General features: G+C 38.6%; 1 protein-coding gene across 3 annotated transcripts in view; it reads left to right on the forward strand.

The window, feature by feature from the left end:
- FNDC3B (fibronectin type III domain containing 3B) overlaps nt 1-20,142 on the forward strand; it is a 325,384-nt gene that overhangs the window by 203,780 nt on the left and 101,462 nt on the right. For all 3 annotated transcript variants that reach the window (XM_081302600.1, XM_081302599.1, XM_081302601.1), the window contains exon 7: nt 17,527-17,585. In XM_081302600.1, the coding sequence (XP_081158726.1) occupies nt 17,527-17,585 (59 nt within the window). The remainder of the gene's footprint in view (nt 1-17,526; nt 17,586-20,142) is intronic.

The raw sequence follows: 20,142 nt of genomic DNA on the forward strand, positions 1-20,142 counted from the left end.
GTCCTCCTCCTCTTCCTCCTTCCTCCTTCCCTCCCTCCCTCCCTCCTTTCCTCCTCCTCCTCCTCCTCCTCCTCCTCCTTCTCCTCCTTCTTCCTGGCTAGCCTAGCCCAGGTGCCTCAGGGTCAGAGAAGCATCTTGAGCTACTCCCTTCTTGTATTCGTGCTCACTCCCACCATTAGCTGACCTCATTGGATTTGTTTGTGTATGTACATGTTGTCTACATTCTCCCACAAGAGTTCACCCTTCAGTGTATTTGAAACAGATTTGGGCTGGCAAAAGTTCAAGTGTAGAGCTTAACCAAGGGGACTTCCAAACATCTTTTATAGATAATATGAATTGGTAAATTTGTTCTTTGTTTAAAATTTTTCATCGTATCAGGCTTTGGTTGAAATTCAGAATTCTATTGTAGTTGGAAACAGTTACCAGATAGTTTATTATGCTTGTTTAAATGCTAGAACTCAACAGCACGTAGCACAATCTGTACGAAAGGCTTTCTTGAGAAACTGAAATACTGGGTAAAAAATTCAATGCTAAGCCTATTTCAGCCCCGTGGATGAAGGCCTTTCTGTAAATGAAGTCTCTTTCCTTCCTGCCAAATAAATGTAATAAACAGTCATCACTGTTCCCATTTTTTTGTTGGTAAGAATGAGCCTCTTTTGGTGGCCACAGAGTTACTTTTGGCATTTTAGCATTATTTATAACCATCATTAGCTTTACCCTTAGGTAGAATGTGGACTTTGTATTTTTCCTATGTGATTTCCATCATGTTTCATGTAATTCATAAGAATTAAAGCTTCAGTGTTTTTCTTCGCTGCATAGCCATAAACATATTTCAAAATATTAAAAGGAGGTTTTAATATAGAACCCAATTCAACTTTTTTCCCTCTTTTTAAAAATGGTTGGTTTCTTCAATAGTTTGGGGGTTGTTTCCGAACATTGGCTCTCGGAAGATTTGATCCCATTAATACGTTTATAAAAGTATCTTTTTAAAATGGTATGGTAATACTCAGCACTTTTTCATATTCAGAATGATTTCATATGCCTTTTTTCTGTTGGAAGATGAGATGAAAATATTCTTTCTGGTTTTTAAAAAATATTTGTATTAGTTGTTGGAGCTTTATTTTATATACTTATTTATTTGTGGTGCTGAGAATAGAACCCAGTGCCTTACATGTGCTAAGCAAGCACTCTACCACTGAGCAAACTTCAGGTCCCTGCCTGCATGCATTGCCCGGGTGGGGAGGGGGAGGTGTTGGATGGAGAGCCCTTACCTTAAATATGTTAACAGCGTGCAGGACCAAACAGCAGGGCCTACTTTGAGAATTATTGATAGAGATAGCATTCATACCCAGAGGCATTCTCTGCCAGGTCTTATGCTGGCATTTTGGAATAGGGTGGACTCTGTCATCCTGGTGCAGAGAGCCATTTACTTATGGCATTCTAAAAGAGGAGACCTTTGTGATATGTAGCTTAGGATATGAGCTTGTTTCTGATGGAAAACAACTGAATGGGAAGCAAATCCTGGCCTTTACTTATGTATAGTCACTTGAGCTTAAGCAGAGGTTTGTAATTCTGATTTCTTAAAAAAAAAAAAAAAATCCAGCAATTTGAACTAAAAAATATAGGAGATTCTACAAACCTGGAAAGCAAATTGTCACTGAGTTCAAGACCCAGAAAGAAATCATTCTCTGTCTTTGGTGTGTAAGAACTTCATTAGAGAAAGAGACACAAAGGTATTTTGCAGTTTCAAAGCAATAAAACATAGTGCCATGAGTCTTGCTTGCAACTTTAATAAATTTGAGTCTTCTCTTTGGTAGAGCACCTCTTTAGTTCTGGAGTTAGGCTATGGTAGAGCCTAGGTAGAAACTGCCCTAAGTGCTGTAAGGAGCAAGTAGCTGAGGTTTCTGACATAAAGCAGCTGGGGAACTGAGGACCCAGATGTGGAAGAGGTGGTGTGTTGCAGTGGGAAGGCATACTTTGTTCTAGACATAAGACATAATGTTTTATATGTTGCTTTTTACTTATGTGGGGAGATTTTATTTTTTCCACATTTCAGGAGAATATTCTTTATTTTATCTTTTGGTCTTTGCTATAGAGCATAGAACCTTAAAATCCCCACTGTGATGCTGGGCATGGTGGCACACACCTGTAATCCCAGTGAATTGGGAGACTAAGGCAGGATGATTGAAAGTTCAAGGTCTCCCTGTACAATTTAGCAAGACCCAGTCTGGAAAAAGGAATAGGGTTATAGTTCAGTGGTAGCATGCCCCTGGCTTCAGTTCCTAGTACTACAAAACAAAACACCACTGTGATGATCTTGGAACCACCTAAATTTCTTTCTTTCTTCCCATTTTCAGTTTTCCTCTCCCCCCACCCTGGTCTCTCTCTTTATGGTACTTGGGATTGAACCCAACCCTTTTTAATTTTTATTTTGAGACAGGCTCTTACTAACTTGTTAAGGAGGTCTTGCTAAGTTGTAGAAGCTGCCCTCAAAACTTTTGGTCCTCCTGCCTCAGCCTCCTGAGCTGCTGGGAATACAGGCCTTTCTTTACCACTGTGCCCAGCCTCAGTCTCTGTTCTCATTTCCTTCTCTGAAAATTAACACCTGCTGGAAAAATCAACTTTATGCTCTCTTCACTGGAGGCTGGTGTCTAAAAAGCAATCCTGGCAAACAGTGTAAGATGAAATTTGGAAGATAATCATGATTCTCATGGCCTTGTACAAGCTAAAGTTATTAAAGAGGATTAGGGACCACAGCTGGTGAGCAGATGGAGTGCTTATAATTTCACAATCTTAGGTAGCCATAAACCCAAATATGCACAAACTTCACTTTTCTCCAGTTTATTTCACTTTATCTTTCAGACTAAGTAACTCTGTTCATATGTGATCCATTAATTGTTGGAGACAACAAACCTTAATAGGTTTCTCTTTTAGATGGCATCATTAATAATTCTGGTCCTGCAGTATCCTACTCAGAATTACAGTTTAATAACTTATCAAAGGCACAGTAGGCAGGAAATTGAGACTAAGACATTTTTAATTGCATTCAAAATGTAGAAACATTTTACATTTGAACAATGAGTAGTTTTTTAAATTTTTTTATTTTTGGTTGTTCAAAACATTACAAAGCTCTTGACATATCATATTTCATACATTTGATTCAAGTGGGTTATGAACTCTCATTTTTACCCCGTATACAGATTGCAGAATCACATCAGTTACACTTCCACATTTTTACATATTGCCATACTAGTGACTAAGTAGTTCACAATAGTTGCAACTAGACAGTTCAGTTACTTGATGCTGAAGGAAATGCTTGATCCATCAGTGTCTTCAACTTTTTCTGTATGTCCATTTCTACTGGGAGTTCCTGCACTGTGCAATTAAGTCATCTGGACTAGACTTCTTCCATGACTCTGCTGCCTGCTCATAGCCTCCCCTCTTTCTATACCTGTCCCCTCCAGGTGCTCTTCTGTATTCTGGCTTATTACAGTATGAGGGCCTTAGGCTTACACAGAGCAACTGTGTGCCTCCTCAAAAATAAGAGCCTGGGTCACACTTTCTGGTAGATTAGTGTTTCCTCCACAGAAGAAAGCATTGTTGAGACTTCTGCTCAGTGCCTATTAAGAAGGTGATGTGTAAGGAATGTCATTTTACTAATACAGAGTGTAATGTCATTGGTTGTTACTTTATTTAGGAACAGCGTCAGTGTCCAACTACACTCTTTAGCACTTCTTTATCCTTACTGAAAGGTTCTAGAAAAATGGCTGCTCTCTTCTTGTGCTAATGTTAAGTGTCTGAAAATACAGAAAAGCAGCTGGAGCCATAAATAAGTCGAGCAATTGGATACCCTCTGTACTCGACAGTCAGGAGGAAGACACCCAGACATTTCAGGTGTTGCAACACAGCAAACAGCTGTGGTTTATGGTCCAACAAAGCCTCTATTCTTTTGGGACCAATGTGTGCTTTTTCTCTAAAGCCACAGTCAGCTGCAAAAATATTCTAACATGTGTTTTGGGAGTAATTATTGCATGATACTCAGTGTTCTAGCCTCAAAACATCCTGAATGTAAGATTCCTATACATGGGGGAGGACGGGGAGAATATTGTGTTACTGATACTTTGGCACAAAATGGTCTGTAGAATTATCACTATCAAAATAGTAAGGAAATGATCTTTTTTTGGACCAGCTTGTGAAAAGAATTTCAGTAGCTTCTCTTTGGACTTAAAAACTGACCTTCTGTAATTGGATGTGATACGGAAATAGTATAAAACTGTTTTAACTGCTAGTGTAATTATTTTGTGCTGAACCAAGTAGTCTAGCAATCCCTCCAGACCCATAGATTTGTCTGTCTTAGAAAAACTCAGTCTTTTCACCTTACCCTTTCTACCCTTAGGCTTGGGAATGGCAGGAAGAGAAGTTTTAGAGGGCCCCCAAGAAAAAAATAGACCCAAACTAAGAATCAGAAGACTTAGGGTCAATACTGGGTGGACACATTGATTTAAAAACACATTTTTCTTCCTTTAAAAAAACCTATAATTTAGGATTCACTTATTTGCATTCTTTATAGTGACTTCACAAGTGAAAAGATATACCCAATTCTTTTTTTTTTTTTTTTTTTTTTTTTTTTGGTGGTGGTGCTGGGGATTGAACGCAGGGCCTTGTGCATATTAGACAAGTGCTGTAACACTGAGCTCCCTCCTCATCCTATCTTTTTATTCAACTCTTAGTTGTAGAGGGTTGTTTGGAGGTTGATTGGGAAAGTTTGGATGAGGAATGGATGAGTTGAATTGTTTGTTGCCAGCAGAATTAAAGAAAGGAAAATTAATCTTTTGCTCAAGGATAGATAGATGCTCACATAGCTCAGAAATTAAAGCTTGAGCAAATGGCCATATTTACTAGCAGTGTCAAACTACTAGGCAGCTTGCTAAAGATAAGCAAAAAAGACAAGTTTTGCTGGTATCCCAAGTGAAGCCAAGTAGAGCTTTGTGGGTCTAAAATAAGAAAACATGCAAGGAATGAGATCCCTCAACTATGCTTTTTATTCACTAGATTTACAGTTAGTGAACTGCTAATTATGGAAGTTCACACACACCCCATGCAGCAAAGGGGAAAGGTGGTCAGGACATTAAGATTGCAACAGGGAAACTTAACTTTGTAGGTTAAACTTTCCTACTTGACTGAATAAATAATTATTGACTAAGCCTAAAAGAGTTATGTTTCTTTAGAGATGCACAATTTGTGCACACAATAAAACTTTTGTGGAAAAGGAAAGTTGGAAAAATCTAACTTGGCTAAACCAAACCAGGTATTTTAGCCTGTCAAAACAACTTCATGCATTCTGATTTTACTTAAGATTAGTATGCAATGAATTGAAAAGTTACCTCTAGTAGGTAAAATGCCCTGTCCTTTCAAAGGTACTCAGGAGGGTGAGGTCCAAGAATTCACTGTTTCTTCATTAGTAATGTCCTCAGTTGTACTACTGTCCTCATAGCAAGGGTAATGGTACTTGAGCTTTTTGCCAGGCACACTGTTATCTATGGCTGAAGAAATATTTCTAATTTATACCAAACTTCAAATTCTTACTGAATTTATTTAGAATTTGTATATTTGTATCCTGTATATGATGTTGTAGATTTACAGACTTTGTTTGCAGTTTTATTATAATGTATTATTGATATAATGTTTGACAAACATACCTTTCCTTACAGCTCACTCTATCTCGGTGTCTTTTCTATGCTTGTTTATGAGAAAATAAAACTGCATTGCATGCATTTGTGAGTAGTGTTTCTCTGACCACTTACTTAGTCAGATGTTCAATAAGTATTCCTGTGCAAGCACCGAGTCAGGTACTGAGCAGTCAATGATAAATTTAAATTACTGTTCTTTGATGACTGTTCATAAAGCTCACCTTTCCTGGAGGGGCCAGGATCTACTGAACAGGAATTAACATATGGAGGAAGATAGGATGTTTGAGGACACCCTGCAAAGGCCTGAGTGATGTAGGCAGCACCTAGGGAGGAAATGCTGTTTTGTCAGAGGCGTGCAGGATGCACAGTCAGCCAGAGTGGACGACGTGGGGGCAAACACACTCACATGTTCTGAAGTGTCCTTTTACTGCTGTTAATTTAAAGCTTTGTCTGTCACAAATTAGCCTTTTATACTTTGAAGTTTTATAATAGAATGTTATTATAATATAAAAAAATTATTTTAAAGTCAGTTATCCAGATGAGAAATTGTCAAGTGAGTGTAATTGATAAGAGCTTTATTTTGAGCCTCTTCTTCTGTCACTCATTTCTTTTACTATCTCATTCCCCCTTTTGGCAGAGAGTGAAAGTGAAATCTTTTTCTTCTTTTTTTATTCTGTGCTGTCTTCTATATTTCTTCTTGTGCATTTTTATTTCTCTCCCATTCTAGTTTATGACCCAAATGGCTGCATTTGTTCACAGATGCCCTTTGGGCCTAATGAATTCAGGGTCTAGATACCTCCATTGTTAAGACATGGAAACCAAATAGGCATGCTTCATCATCTCTACTCTTTGAAATGTGGCTGGTCAGAGGTACGCTTTACAGAGCTGATTTGGGGTTTACATGTAATGTTTAAGTTCTTGAACCTTTTAGCTTAATTTTAACAGAGTAAGAATATCATTGTAGTAGAAAGAGAAAATATACGTGGAAAGACATTATTAAGGCTGCTTATCATGTTTCAAGCATAAGGGCAGCCTATTTGGACAACATAAATCTATCTACATGGCTCAAGGTGAATCCTTTTTTTTTTTCTAGAACTATGTGGATTTTTACTAGCTTTCAGAGGGTAGAAAAGTTTTATAATAATTTTTATTCAGCTAAAATCAGTAATTTTCCCCCTTTAACATAGATTTTATTTTATTTGGAGCAATCTTAGCCTCAAACCAAAATTGAGCAGAAAGTACAGAGAATTCCCGTATCTCCCTTGTCCCCATCCACATATCTCCCTTCTCTTCCCCACTATCCACATCAACACCAGAGTGGAACGTTTGTTAAAAATTGATGAACTTACATTGACACATCCTTATCACCCAAAGTCCATTGGGGTTCACTCTGGTATTGTACATTTTATACATTTTGACAAGTACATAATGATGTTTATCTACCATTAGAGTATTCATATAGAATAGTCCTTTGTGCTTTGTAAATTCATCCATTCCCCCTTCTGAACCCCTGTGAGAAGCCACTGACCTTTTTGTCAGCTCCATAGTTTTTGCTTTTTCAAGAATGTCATATAGTTGGAATTGTACAATATATAGTCTTTCAGATCAGCTTCCTTCACTTAATAATATGCATGTAAATTTGGTTCTATGCCTTTTGATGACTTGATAGATCATTTTTTAGTGTTGAATAGTATCCATTGTCCGGATGTACCAGTTTATTCATCCCTTCACATTCTGAAGAACATTTTGGTGGCTTCCAGGTTTTGGCAATGATGAATAAAGTTCCTACAAATGTCCTTGTATAGATTTTTGTGTAGCTATTAAGTTTTCAGTTTGGGCAAATACCCAAGACCTGTGATTGTTGGACCATGTGGAAAGACTATGCTTAATTTTCTAAGAGTCTTTCAAACTGGGTTCCAAAATGACTGTATCATTTTGCATTTTTACCAGCAATGAATGAGAGTTTTTGTTGCTCCACAGCCTAGCCAGTGTTTGGTGTTGTCAGGGTTCTGGGTTCTGGCATCTAATAGGTATATAGTAGTATCTCATTATTATTTAAATTTTCAATTCTGTAATGACATATGATGTGGAGCATCTTTTCATATATTTATTTGCAATACATATATCTTCTTTGGCAAGGTGGATATTCAGACAGTCTGTCCATTTTTTGACTGGGTTGTTCATTTTCTTTTCGTTGAGTTTTAAAAGAGTTCTTTGTATATTTTAAATGTCAGCCCTTCATCAGATAAGTCTTCTGCAAAAAATTTTCTCCTAGCTAGTCTATAGCTATTCTTCTCATTCTCTTGAGATTGTCTTTTTTTTTTAATCTAATGTATGAAATATGATATGTCAAGAGCTTTGTAATGTTTTGAACACCCAATAATAAAAAAAGGTGAATCCTTTATACAGAAAAATGAATAATTTAAGTTATAAATAATTTAATTTTATAATAGAACAAGATAGTAAGATCAGTATATACAGCTCTGGTATACAGTAGATTTCTTGAAAACAATTGAAGACTTCTTTAACAATGACCTTGTGTATATCTACTTTGATGTGTTTGTGTGTGTGTGTGTGTGAATAAAAAGGGAAAATGTTAGGAGTGGACGGCTCTGGTCCTCAGTGTAGTCAATACTCTGGAGAAGAACCCCTCCAGGTAGTGTCCCCATATAGCCATTTCCTGCCTGCTGGTCTCATCTTAACTTTTCATGTTAGTTCATTTCTCAGTTCAGTGCATTTAGAAGACAGTTCATTTTATTTCCTGGACCTGGGCAGATGGTGCTGTCTGTTTTGATTATCTGTTTTTTAAAAAAGCAAATGTTGATTGGAAAGAACAAGAAATGAAGCACAAGGAGATTAAATTGAGAACAGAAATTATATGATCCAAGAAGAGCCAAATGTGTTCTGTTTTTCTACTTAAAGCTTACTACAGTTTGTATTCAAGTGCCTAGAGTTCAAATTTGGTATATTATAAAATGTTTCTTTTATATCAAAATGTGAATTTTGAGTTATCGTGTCTTTAGTTTCAACTTTGTTTTCTAAAAAATGGGGAAGCTAGAAATGCTAAGATGGTTTTCTCTTTCTAGTCACATTTAAATAAGAAAATCCTTGAGTAAGAGTGTTTTTTGACAAATCTAAAATGGTAGGATAATTCTGTTTCATGTTACTGAAATACCTCACTTGCAGTCTAGTGGTACTTTGCATTATTTACTGTTTGCTCACATAATCCTAAACCTTGCAAAACAGAACCCCAAGTGGACAAAGGGGACCAGAAAACAGCTGGAAGGGCCTCCTTGGCTGCATTTGGGACAAGTTTGACATCTCAAAGAGTAATGATGATAATGGAGCATTAAAAATTTTAACACATGGAATAGAAAAGAACCTGAATTCATAAGATACTAGTTAACAGAAGGAATACATAATTAGAAAATATCTTCTTGCATCTACCAATATAATAATGCCTTCTTTTTTTGTTTGTTTTCATTTTTGTACCAGGGATTGAATGCAGGGGCACTGAGCCACATCCCCAGCCCCCCCCCCCCCTTTTTAACATATATGTTTTATTTAGAGATAGAGTCTCACAGGGTTGCTTAGGGCCTCACTGAATTGCTTTGAACTTTGATCCTCCTGTCTCCTGAGTGGCTGGGATTACAGGTGTGCGCCACTGCCCCCACTGTAATAATACCTCTGTACATTGAAGTACACTATAACCATTTCTAATTGAGAAGAAGATCTTTTGACAGTAGGGAAAGGTGTAGGCATCTTCTTAACCAAGCCATTAAATTGAGTATCCCCAAATGGTTTAAACCTCATTTTGGGCTTCCTCATGTCACAAAACAGGAAGTACATCTGTATGTAAATTTAAAGTCCATTTTAATATGGATTGTAGATTAGATTTTTTTGCACTCCTATTAAATCTCTTGTTTGTGATGTTTCCATGGTTATATAGGAAGTCATTGTTCTTAGGAAGGCATGCCAAACTTTTGGAGATAAAGTGTTATGAGGTCAACAACTTCCATTCAAATGATTCTGAAAAAAGTGTGTGTGTGTGTGTGTGTCTGTGTCTGTGTGAGAGAGAGAGAGAGAGAGAGAGAGAGAGAGAGAGAGAGAGAGAGAATGTAGAGATAAAGCATGAGCCTGCAAATACAGCAAAATGTTAATTGGTCGATCTAGGTGAAGACTATTTGGGTATATTTCTTAGCTCAGGCTTCTCTAGCAAGATACCATAGGTAGTTTAAACAACAAACATATATTTATCCCAGCCTGGGGTATCTAGGATCAAGGCGCTGGCTGACTTGGAGTCTGGTGAGTTCCTGCTTCCTGGTTCATAAAGCACAGCTTCTCACTGTGTCCTCACACAGCTGAGAGAAGAAGCACGTTCTCTCAAGACTCTCTCAGGTACTAATGCCATTCATGAGGGCCCCATAGGACTCCATTGAGTCTCTAATCACCTTCCAAAGACCCCCACCTCCCACTACCACCACATTACAGGATAGGCTTTCAACATATGAATTCTGGGAGAACATAAAGATGCAGCCCATAATAGTGTTTATAGTGTGCCTCCAGCTTTTCTGCAGGTTTAAAATGTTTTAAAAATATGTATATTTACAAATTGGGCAATTCCACCCCAAATTTTGTATTTTCATATTCCCTGAAAAAAATGGGAATATCTGTTAAACTTAGACCCCACAAATGGGACAATGGGGCTGATTTCCTCTGAGCTTGTATTGCTATTTCTGAAATTCAGTAGAAAGAATGATTTTCTTTGTAGTTGTAGTGCATTCCATTAATTGAGTTATTGCTTGAATGCACTACAACTGTCCCCTTCAGATAAGCAAGGGCATTTCCAATTTTCTATAGTTCTTATTTATATGAGATGCTGAGACTCAAACCCAGTGCCTCACACATGCTAGTCAAAAACTCTACCACTGAGCCACAACCCCAGCTCCTTACCCTTCTTTTTTGCCTTACATGTTTATTGACATAACCTTTCCAGTAGCTATAGGCATTGTGATACGTAACCCTTGCTGATTTCCTGAGCAGGATAGGTTATAACATGGATACAAATGACCTTTGCATATTCAAGTGATTCTAGTGAGTTATTGGAGCCCTAGCACATGAAATTAGGTCTGGATTTGATCCCCACTTTAGCTGATGGTGGTTCTTATCCCCAAACAGTTTAGTCGTATGAGACATAATTAACAAAATGTTAATATTAAAACTTCAACACTTGCTATATAGGTGGTATAAATACTAAAATTCTCTTTCAGATGTAATGTGTTACAGAATCCTGCTTTGTGGATTCCGCCTGCCAGTCCTCATAGTCTTGCAAAAGTATTGAATAAGGTACTTGAAAAATTTTCAGTGTGCCATGCCAAGTCTTAATGAAAAAACATTTTGTGGAAACGTTTATAGATGCCGCTGCAGAAAGTAGTGTATAAACTTTAATTACCTTTGTAAGTCATTCTATCCTGTGTTTAAGCAACTGCCTTCCTGTTACACACCCAGGAAGGGCACCAGCTCTTGCTGGATAATCATGGAGTTGAGCCTTCCTCCAAAATAAAAGAACTATATCTGGCACAGGTTAGGCTCAGCAAGCTAGTAAACAGTTCAGACACCTGGGGGAAGAAAAGGAAAGGAGGACTGGTGTTAGTGTTAAGCTTGCCAAACAAGCTCATCTACCCATTTTTGTGGAGTTTTCATCCTATTTAATTTGGGAATTTTTAAAATACTAGCTGCTTTTGTCCAGTTCCACACATGTATTTGATTTTTGCCTTGTGACATAACCGTAAGAATATTTCTTAAGGAATTCAACAGAAATAGAATCTCCCAATATTTCAGGCAGAATCCAATTTAGTTGACATCAAAGAAGGTAACTGAGAGACAGACAACCCTTGAGTTGATGTGGGAGTCCAAAAGGGTATCTGGTATCTTCCATTTCCCCTAAATACGAAGTCTTCTATATTGCTTGTCTTACTACCTAAGGTGCTGTACAGCCTTTGCCCACAGGGGCCTGTGGCCTATGAGTAGACCTTGGGCCAGGAAAGAAGATCATTCTTTCTACTGAATTTCAGAAACAATAATACAAGCTCAGAGGAAATTAGCCCCCATTGTCCCATTTACATTCTCTGGCCATTCCTCCTGTCCAGCTGGGCACTCCACCTGCAGAAAGAATTTCTTTCTCCTTTTTCTTTCAGGTTCCAAAATCTGATTGGAAACCAAAGCAATCTTGAAAGTATTTTCCTAGGACCAGAATGCAGCTTCACATAACTTGTGTTCGCCTGCCATTTCCTTTTCACTGTTGAGTGGCCAGTATTCCTTTGACTTCCTTTCAGAATTTCAAATGGAATAATCACTTAACCAAGATATTTCTGGAAATTTCCCTTTGGGGATTAACTGTGTTGTCCTTATTATGCAAATTTATTCTTTGGTGGTGATAGATGTCTTTAATATTTGAATTTAAGACCATTACCTGGAGATCATAATTACTAAATAGAGGTTTTTGGATAATTAATCCTATTTTTGTGGGCACTTATTGATTCCTTTTTCCCCTAGCATAAGTACTATTTTAAATATGATGATAGCCAATTTATTTTCTAAGTGGAAAAGCATCTAAAAGCATTGTTAATATTTTCTTCCTTCATCCCTATTCATTCTCAGAGACATTAGGAGACACTGATTTTGCATCTAGTTTGTCCTTATTATTGAATAATGTTTTTGTTTTACATTCAAAAGTATTTATTTTAGTTTATTGATGATTTTTTTTTTTCAGTGCACAGTATTCAGGATTAAATTCAGGGGTTGTCCACTGAGCTACAACCTCAGCACTTTTTATTTGAGACAGGGTCTTGCTGAGTTTCCCAGGCTATCCTTGAACTTGTGATCCTCCAGTCTCAGCCTCTAAAGTAGCTGGGATGTAGGCAAACACAGCCATGCCTGGCATCATATTCATTGTTTTCTTTGACTTTAAGCCTCTTATCGCCAAAATGGGCCTGTGTATACGCTGCATATTTTCTATCCCCTTAGTTGATTATGCATGGTTTGTTAAAGAGAGTACCTATGTCACTTCTTTGGCAAATCTGAGAAAGCATTTTGTGTTATGACCCGCGTATCTGTAAATGAGCCCTGTGGATGAGAGCTAGACTGAAGGTTCAGAGAGAAATGATCTTGACCTCACTCCATTGGAATGAAGGCACTGCTACAACCATAAATACATTCTATAGCTTGCAGCTACGTGTGGAGCTGTATTTCTTTTCTAAGAAGGAAAAAATGTAAAACAAACCAAAGAAGTAAACTGTGTTTATAAGGGGGATATTTTAATTAGTTTAGGCCTTACAGTTATTCAAACAGTCTGAACTTAACGTTTCTTTTTGGAGCAAACATGAAAACCACTATTTACGGAAAGTTTAAATTTCACATGACACATCTTCCTTCTATGTGTGTGGGTTTTTTTTTTGTTTTGTTTTTTTCTTTTTAAAAACTATATTTGCTTTGCTTGTGTATTTTTATTTTAACCTTCCCTTTGCTAAAAATGCTTTATTTTCTCTGTAGGAGAGTTTCTTTGGGGGAAAGAAAGACTTAAAGAAAGACTTAAGTCTCAGAGCTGAGCCCCTTCCCTTTTTTGGCATTTCCAAGTAGGCTGGTTCTCAGCTCACTGAGGGCATGTTTGAACTAGAGCCTCCCATCTTCACACTTGCTCAAGAAATTCTTGCCCCTGAGTGTACCTGAATCTGCAAAACTCAGCCCACCTTCTGGGTGTGATGCTGTCCTGAGTGCCTGGCATCTGTGCTTCCACCTTTGCAGGGAAGTCTTTCACATACTAAGGTGACAGGATAGGAAATTTGGTTGTCATGTCCCTCTAGCCAGCCAGTTGCCAATGAAATTGAAGCAGGAGGATTTATCTGTTTGCTTACCTTATAGCCAAAAAAAGAAAAATACAAATTGTTTTGCTGCAAAACTCATTTACTTGCTATAAACCAGAAGGAAGTAGGCAGCCCTGAGAATGAAGAAGGGAAGCTTGTCCCTGTCCTTGCATGGGGCCGTCTAGGACATCGTCTTGTTTGCACATATCAAGTTCTTAGGAGAAAAAGCAAAAAGAAGACATAATTTTCCTTTAAACTTGATAATAAAAGAAGATATCCTAAAGGCAAATCATAGTTATTCTTTTTTGTTTTACTTAGTTTTGTGAGGAATTAGCTAGTCTTCCTTTTCTTCCTCTCCCTTTTACAATATGGATATGGGGTGGGGTGGAGTGTGTGTGTGTGTGTGTGTGTGTGTGTAAGAGAGAGAGAGAGAGAGAGAGAGAGAGAGAGAGAGAGAGAGAGAGAAGAGAGAGAAGGAGGGAGGGAAAGGGAGAGAGACAGAAAAGCTTGATCCAAACTCTGGTATACACTCTTCATATATTCATACAGCTGGGCTCAGAAGCTATTCTATGCAAAGGGTGCTCATTCATCAATTTCTCTGAGGCAGCCATACTTAAATCGTGCTTAGGGAAAGGTAGGACAAGAGCTTAGTTAACTCAGTTATTTAGGAAGTAGAGTATTTTGACATTTTCATACCAAACTGTTAACTTTCACACAAGAGTTTATTTTATATGTGGTAACTGTCACTTTAGTTCAGTTAAACAGATTTTATTTTCCCTTCTTATTTGTGCAAACTGTGTGCCTGGGATTTATTTACTTTTTTTCCTGTTCAGTAGTAGCACAAATGGAGAAGCATTAAGTGAATGTGGTATAAATGCATTTTTTTTCTTTTTTGTAAATTTGTGATTAGAAACTTGAAAGGAGGACAGAATTCCAGTCTGGCTTTGATGCTGCCTTTCCTCTTGTCCAGCAGCGTGGTGACCGGACACAGGAGGCGGCGACTGTGTTCTATACTCTCCTCATCTTTTTATTTTTATTCATTTCAGAATCCTTCATTTATTTGGCTCTATGCATGACCCACTTACTACTTTTTTCCTTCTCTCAAATTACTTTTTTCTTCCTGGATCAATGGCCTTTGCTCCATAAGTTGGAATTCCAAGTTTGTAAAAAAAAAAAAGAAAGAAAAAAGAAAAGAAAAAACCCACAAACTCTCTTGTGTGACATGTAGGGGGTCCTCGCTGTCTTCCTTTCCTCCTGCCCACCTCAAGTGCAGACACCCCAGATTCTTGACTCTCGGGCTGTCTCACATTCCCAGATCCCTGTTCACTCAGATACAGTCAAGGGTTCTACTCACTTTGGGACCATGTACAAGGCATTTTCTGACATCCCTGTTTGAAAGCAAGGTGGGAGGGGGATCTCCAGTTTTTGTGGGACAAAGCATCCTTTTAAAATCCTTTGTTTTTCAGATATCATGTCTAATGCATAGTCCTGAGGTGTTTTCCTTTGCAAGTCTCTTTACTTCTTCCCTTCTTTGTTGAGCAGGAGGTCATCCTTGTTCTCCTCTAAACTTTTATTACCTCAAGAATGGGATCTGGCTTCTTGCTTGAGATAATCTAATTGTGTCATTCATGACAGAAGGAAACATCACCCCCTTCAGCTAGTTACTTGAATGTTTTTAGCCATGTGAGTGTCTGTCCATAGGGTCTTTCAAAGCCTCCGCCAACCAGAGACGGGGGAAACTTCATCTTTAACAACTGAACCAGTTGATTTATTGCAATTGTTCTTAGATTTTGGTTTTGGTTTTTGGGTTTTTACTGACAATTAACTTTTGAGACATGTTGTATTTGCAGTTTATTTAGTAGGGCCTCCAGAAAATGTGAGGATTTGTCTACTTTTGACTTATAAGTAAAATTCATTATCTTAATATCCATCATTTATCTTTATCATGTATAATTGTAAATACAGGATTATAAATGAGCTTGTGATTTTTGGTTTTGTAAATGTGGATTTTCTTTTAAAAGGTTGCTGTTTATGGTATTACCACTCACTGGTTTTGCTCAACCAAATAATAGAAAACAGGTTCTTCTAAACAGAACACAATAGGGAAAATGAAGACCTAAACTACTCCTTTTAAGGCTTAGGGTGGTGTCAACTAGAAGTTTTTGTTGTTCTTAACATAGACTTTTTCATTTGTTCAGTCAACAAGTATCTTCTGAGCTCTGGCCATGCAGGACCTGTGCTGGGTGCTGTAGTGCTGTGGGTAGATGGTGACCATGTCCTCAGTAGGACTCAGCAACCTGCAGCCTATTTTTATATAATCCCAAAGGAACATACTCATTACCTTTTAAAGCATCATGAAGGGCTGGGGATATGGCTCAAGTGGTATTGTGCTCGCCTGGCATGCGTGTGGCCCGGGTTCGATACTCAGCACCACATACAAACAAGATGTTGTGTCCACCGATAACTAAAAAATAAATATTAAAATTCTCTTTTCTCTCTCTCCCTCTCTCACTCTCTCTTTTAAAAAATAAAGCATCATGAAAATAAAAACAAAAAGGAATATGTAACAGAGGCCTGAAGAGGTCCACAGAGTTTTAAATATCTGGCTCTTTTCGGGAGGGAAAAAAAATGTGCCTACTCCAGGTCTGCAGTATATCTGCCTTCCTGAACCTTGCATGGGAAAGATCAATGAAAAGCAAGGGAAGAAACAGAGGAGAAAATTCTTCTCAGATTTTGATAACATGTAAGAAGGTAAAAGGATCTGGTAGTGCCAAAGTTAGGCTGAGGCAAAGGGTTGGGGTTAGAGTGAGATTTTTTGAGGTGACTTGCAGATTAGACCTGAACAAAGAGAATGAGCAGCCCTAGGAGGATCAGGGCTAACGCACTCTCACCCCAAGGCCCACCTTCTCCTTCCCCTTCCAGATGCAGGCTCACCCACAGAGCTCTGATAGCACTGGTTCCTAGAAAGCTTCTTGGGCACCCTCTTTGTATTTGTATCAAGTGTGTTTTGAAAATCAAGAGGCTGTTCTGACAGATAAAATTTAAATTCTATCATTTATCCTTTTTTTCCGGGGTGGTGGGGGTGGGTGTGGGGGTGTGGTATATATACTTGCCACCTCATTCTCTACCCCAGGCACTTTTCCTCTTTCATTTCTAAAACATAATTCTTGCCCCATTCTGAAACATGCCCATTTCCCTTTCTTGTTAAGAGACACATCATCTATCCAGTTGATCAGGCTGAAAACTAGAAACTCTCCTTGATTCTTCAGGCTTTCTCACCATTGCCTGTTGCATCTTATCTTTTGACACCTACACCTCCAAAACTAGTCCTGTTTTCATCATCTTTCCAAACTACTCTAGTCCAGGCCAGCTCTATCCTTTAGATGATGGCACCAGTACTGATTGGTCTTTCTGCTTCCGCGATGACCTTTCTTATGTCCCTTGTTCACGCAGGATCAGCACTGATCTCTGAAATCAAAGTAAGGTCATGTCAGTCCCTCCACTTAAATACTCCAGTGGCTATTGGGCAAATTAAAAAATTAGGAACTATACCTACATACATGTGTACATACATATTGAACTAAAAAAATTGAACTTCCAGGCCTGTGTGGACTAGCCATGGTCTCTTTGACCTCCTCTTTCTACTACCCTCCGTCTCTAGCTGTATTGATCTTCCTACTTAACCTTCTTAAGACCTTTTTTCCCCTTTGGGTTTTTGAATTGTTAAGTAGAACTTTGTAATGGTTGACATTGTGGTTATTTAAAACTGTACAGTGGCGAGTTAGTACAACCATAGTGAAACCCTCACCCCCACCCCAAAGACAATCCTGATTTCATTATCAGCTTTGTGGTACCAAAAACTCATGGTTAGAAGCAACTGACTGAATGATAGCTTTAGTTAAAAGGCCTTGGGGAAGGAAATTGACAACCTTATTGCCTTCTAATGGTATTGTTTTTCTTTTTTTGCAATGCAGAGTATGAGTTGGAAGTAAAGAGAGTGCAAGACATTCTTTCGGGAATAGAGAAGCCACAGGTATGTCTTCTGGATTTCTCAGCGTATATTACACTTTCTTAAGTATCTCAAACATTCTTTTCTTTCACCATGCAGTAGGTACTAGAAACTGTCCTTGATTATTTATAAACTGAGAAAATAGTGGTCACTTATTAAGGGAGCATGAAAATATAGAACAGCACCTTCTGCGTAGTCACCCACTGAAATATCTTAGTTTAAATATCTTCAATACAATTTGCTATTCTTCTTGGCTTCTAGGGATGCTTCCCCGCACCCCCACACACACATCCCTTTCTGGGATCTACAGAGCAATTTTCATTTGATAATTTCCTTTTACCTATGTAAGTGTAGTAATAATAATTTTTGAAAATCTCAGAAACCCCAATTGTTTTTCCAGGTAAATTTCAAAAAGATATTCAAGTATTAGCTGAGAAAAATAAATTCAGGACATTGGGTGCAGGGGCAAGAAAAAAAAAATTAGTGGGAGCTGTGATACTGTGAAGTTTTAAGTTTGATTTTGCCAGGTGCTTTGAAATTCAAGTGAAAAATTCAGAATGTTGATTCAGCCTTTCATTTGAGATTAGAGAGCCAAAGTTCTTTGGAGTGTTTTCTAGCTGAATTGGAAAACCTTGATTCTTCATGTGTTTCAAATACTGAGGCTTTTTCACAGAAGTGGCCAAACATGCCCCAGGGTACATAGTTGGGTTTGACTAAACCTGAAAGCATGGGTGTGCTGGAGGAGGGGCACAGCAGGGCGCTTGTGGAGCAGTGGGGCCTTGGTGAGGGCTGGGGAGTCTGTGTGCACATGTACCCTCTGAGACAGAGCAGGCTGCCACTCGGGGCTTTTGAGCACAGAGTAACCTGGGCTGCATTTTCAGAATGATCAAACAGTTGGAAAATGAGTTAGAGAAAGAAGGAAGTGTTAGGAATCTACTGCTACAGTCCTGGTGAGAGACTTGGGGACTCAGAATTAGGGTAGTGGGGCCACACATGTCAAGGAGAGGCTAGATAGAGACTAGGGCCATTCTAGAGATGAATCAGTAGGGCTTTCTAAGTGCTTTAGTCAGCTTTTTGGCCACTGTGACCAAAAGACCTGACAAGAACAACCCCAGAAGAGGAGAAGCTTATTTGGAACTCTAGTTTAGAGATCTCAGTCCATAGAAGGCCAACTCCATTGCTCTGGGGCCCAAGGTGAGACACAACATCAAGGCAGAAGGGTATGGCAGAGGAGAGTAGCTCTGAACATGGCCATAAGGAGTCAGAGAGAGCTCTACTCACCAGGGAACTCTCACCCCAAAGTCATACCCCCAGTGACCTACCTTCTGCAGCCACACTCTACCTGCCTACAGTTATCATCCAGTAAATGCCTATTAGGGGATCAATGTACTGGTTAGGTTTAGGCTCTTATAACCTGATCATTTCACCTCTAAACTTTCTTGCATATGTCACAAGTGAGCTTTTTGGGGACACCTTATATCTAAACCATAGCCATTACCTATTAGATTATCTAGTGTCATGAATAACTGGACTTTCAGGTCTAGATGCTTCCTCTTGGGAAATGCATCCTCTAAGACATGTCTCACATTTGCTTTCCATGCTCTTCAAGTGGAATACTCCTCGTGGTTCTTGCTTAGTATCACCTGTACTACGAACATTTCACTGTGCCCTGAATGGATCTCTGTTGTTGTATTTAATACATCATACTTCATCTGCTTGTTTATGCATCTTTTACAGTTGTCTGCAGTTCCTCTAGGATAGGTTCATCTCTATGTCCTTTCTGTATCTTCAGTGCCATTCTTGGATGTGTTGTTTGTTCCCCTGGCCAAGCATTCAGAAAGATAAATGTAGTGGGCAGTCACAAGTGTCTGGTGGACTTCGTGCTGTGGCGAGAGGAGGATCAAGGCACTGATTAGGGGATCATGTGCATAGGGATGATAGTTGTTGGAGTGGGTGATAGTTTTGTGGGTGAGAGAGGGTGTGTAAGGAGAGATAGAAAAAGTGGATGGGTGGAATCATGGGGAAAACTTTTATTTATAGTACAGTAGAAAGAACAAAAATCCATAAGGAAGACAGAGGAGTCAAAATGAGAGAAAGAAGGCAGAGCAACACCTTCTTTCATTGTCCCAGATTTCACAAGACTTGACAGTCAGGTCTCAGTCGTGTGTGCACAGAAGTGCTTTCTTGCAGGTATTCCAAGTTATTTCTCTACTGCAAAAGTAGCACAAGCAATGTTTTTGTGGACGTGGTGTGCTAGCAAATAAAGAAAATATTTATTTGGTCCTTTACCTTGATCTAGCATTTATTAAATCCATGATCTTCACAGTTTTTAGACCAGGGTAGACAGATACCCTTTTGTAAATAGCTATGATATACTGTATAATATAGTAAGATTGTCAGCATCTGAGAACTATTGTCTGTGTCACTTGGGAACAAGGATTGCTTGACCACAGAGCAGACACATGTTGGTTGTGCCATCCCACCCTGGCCAAGCAACTGTGTCACAATCATAGAGTATTGGCTGGTCAGAGCTCAGTACCCTTTACCCTTGAATAATGTAGCAAGTACCCATTGTTCTCAT

This window comes from Spermophilus citellus (assembly GCF_964194105.1).
Source record: "Spermophilus citellus genome assembly, chromosome: 7".
Lineage (NCBI taxonomy): Eukaryota > Metazoa > Chordata > Mammalia > Rodentia > Sciuridae > Spermophilus > Spermophilus citellus.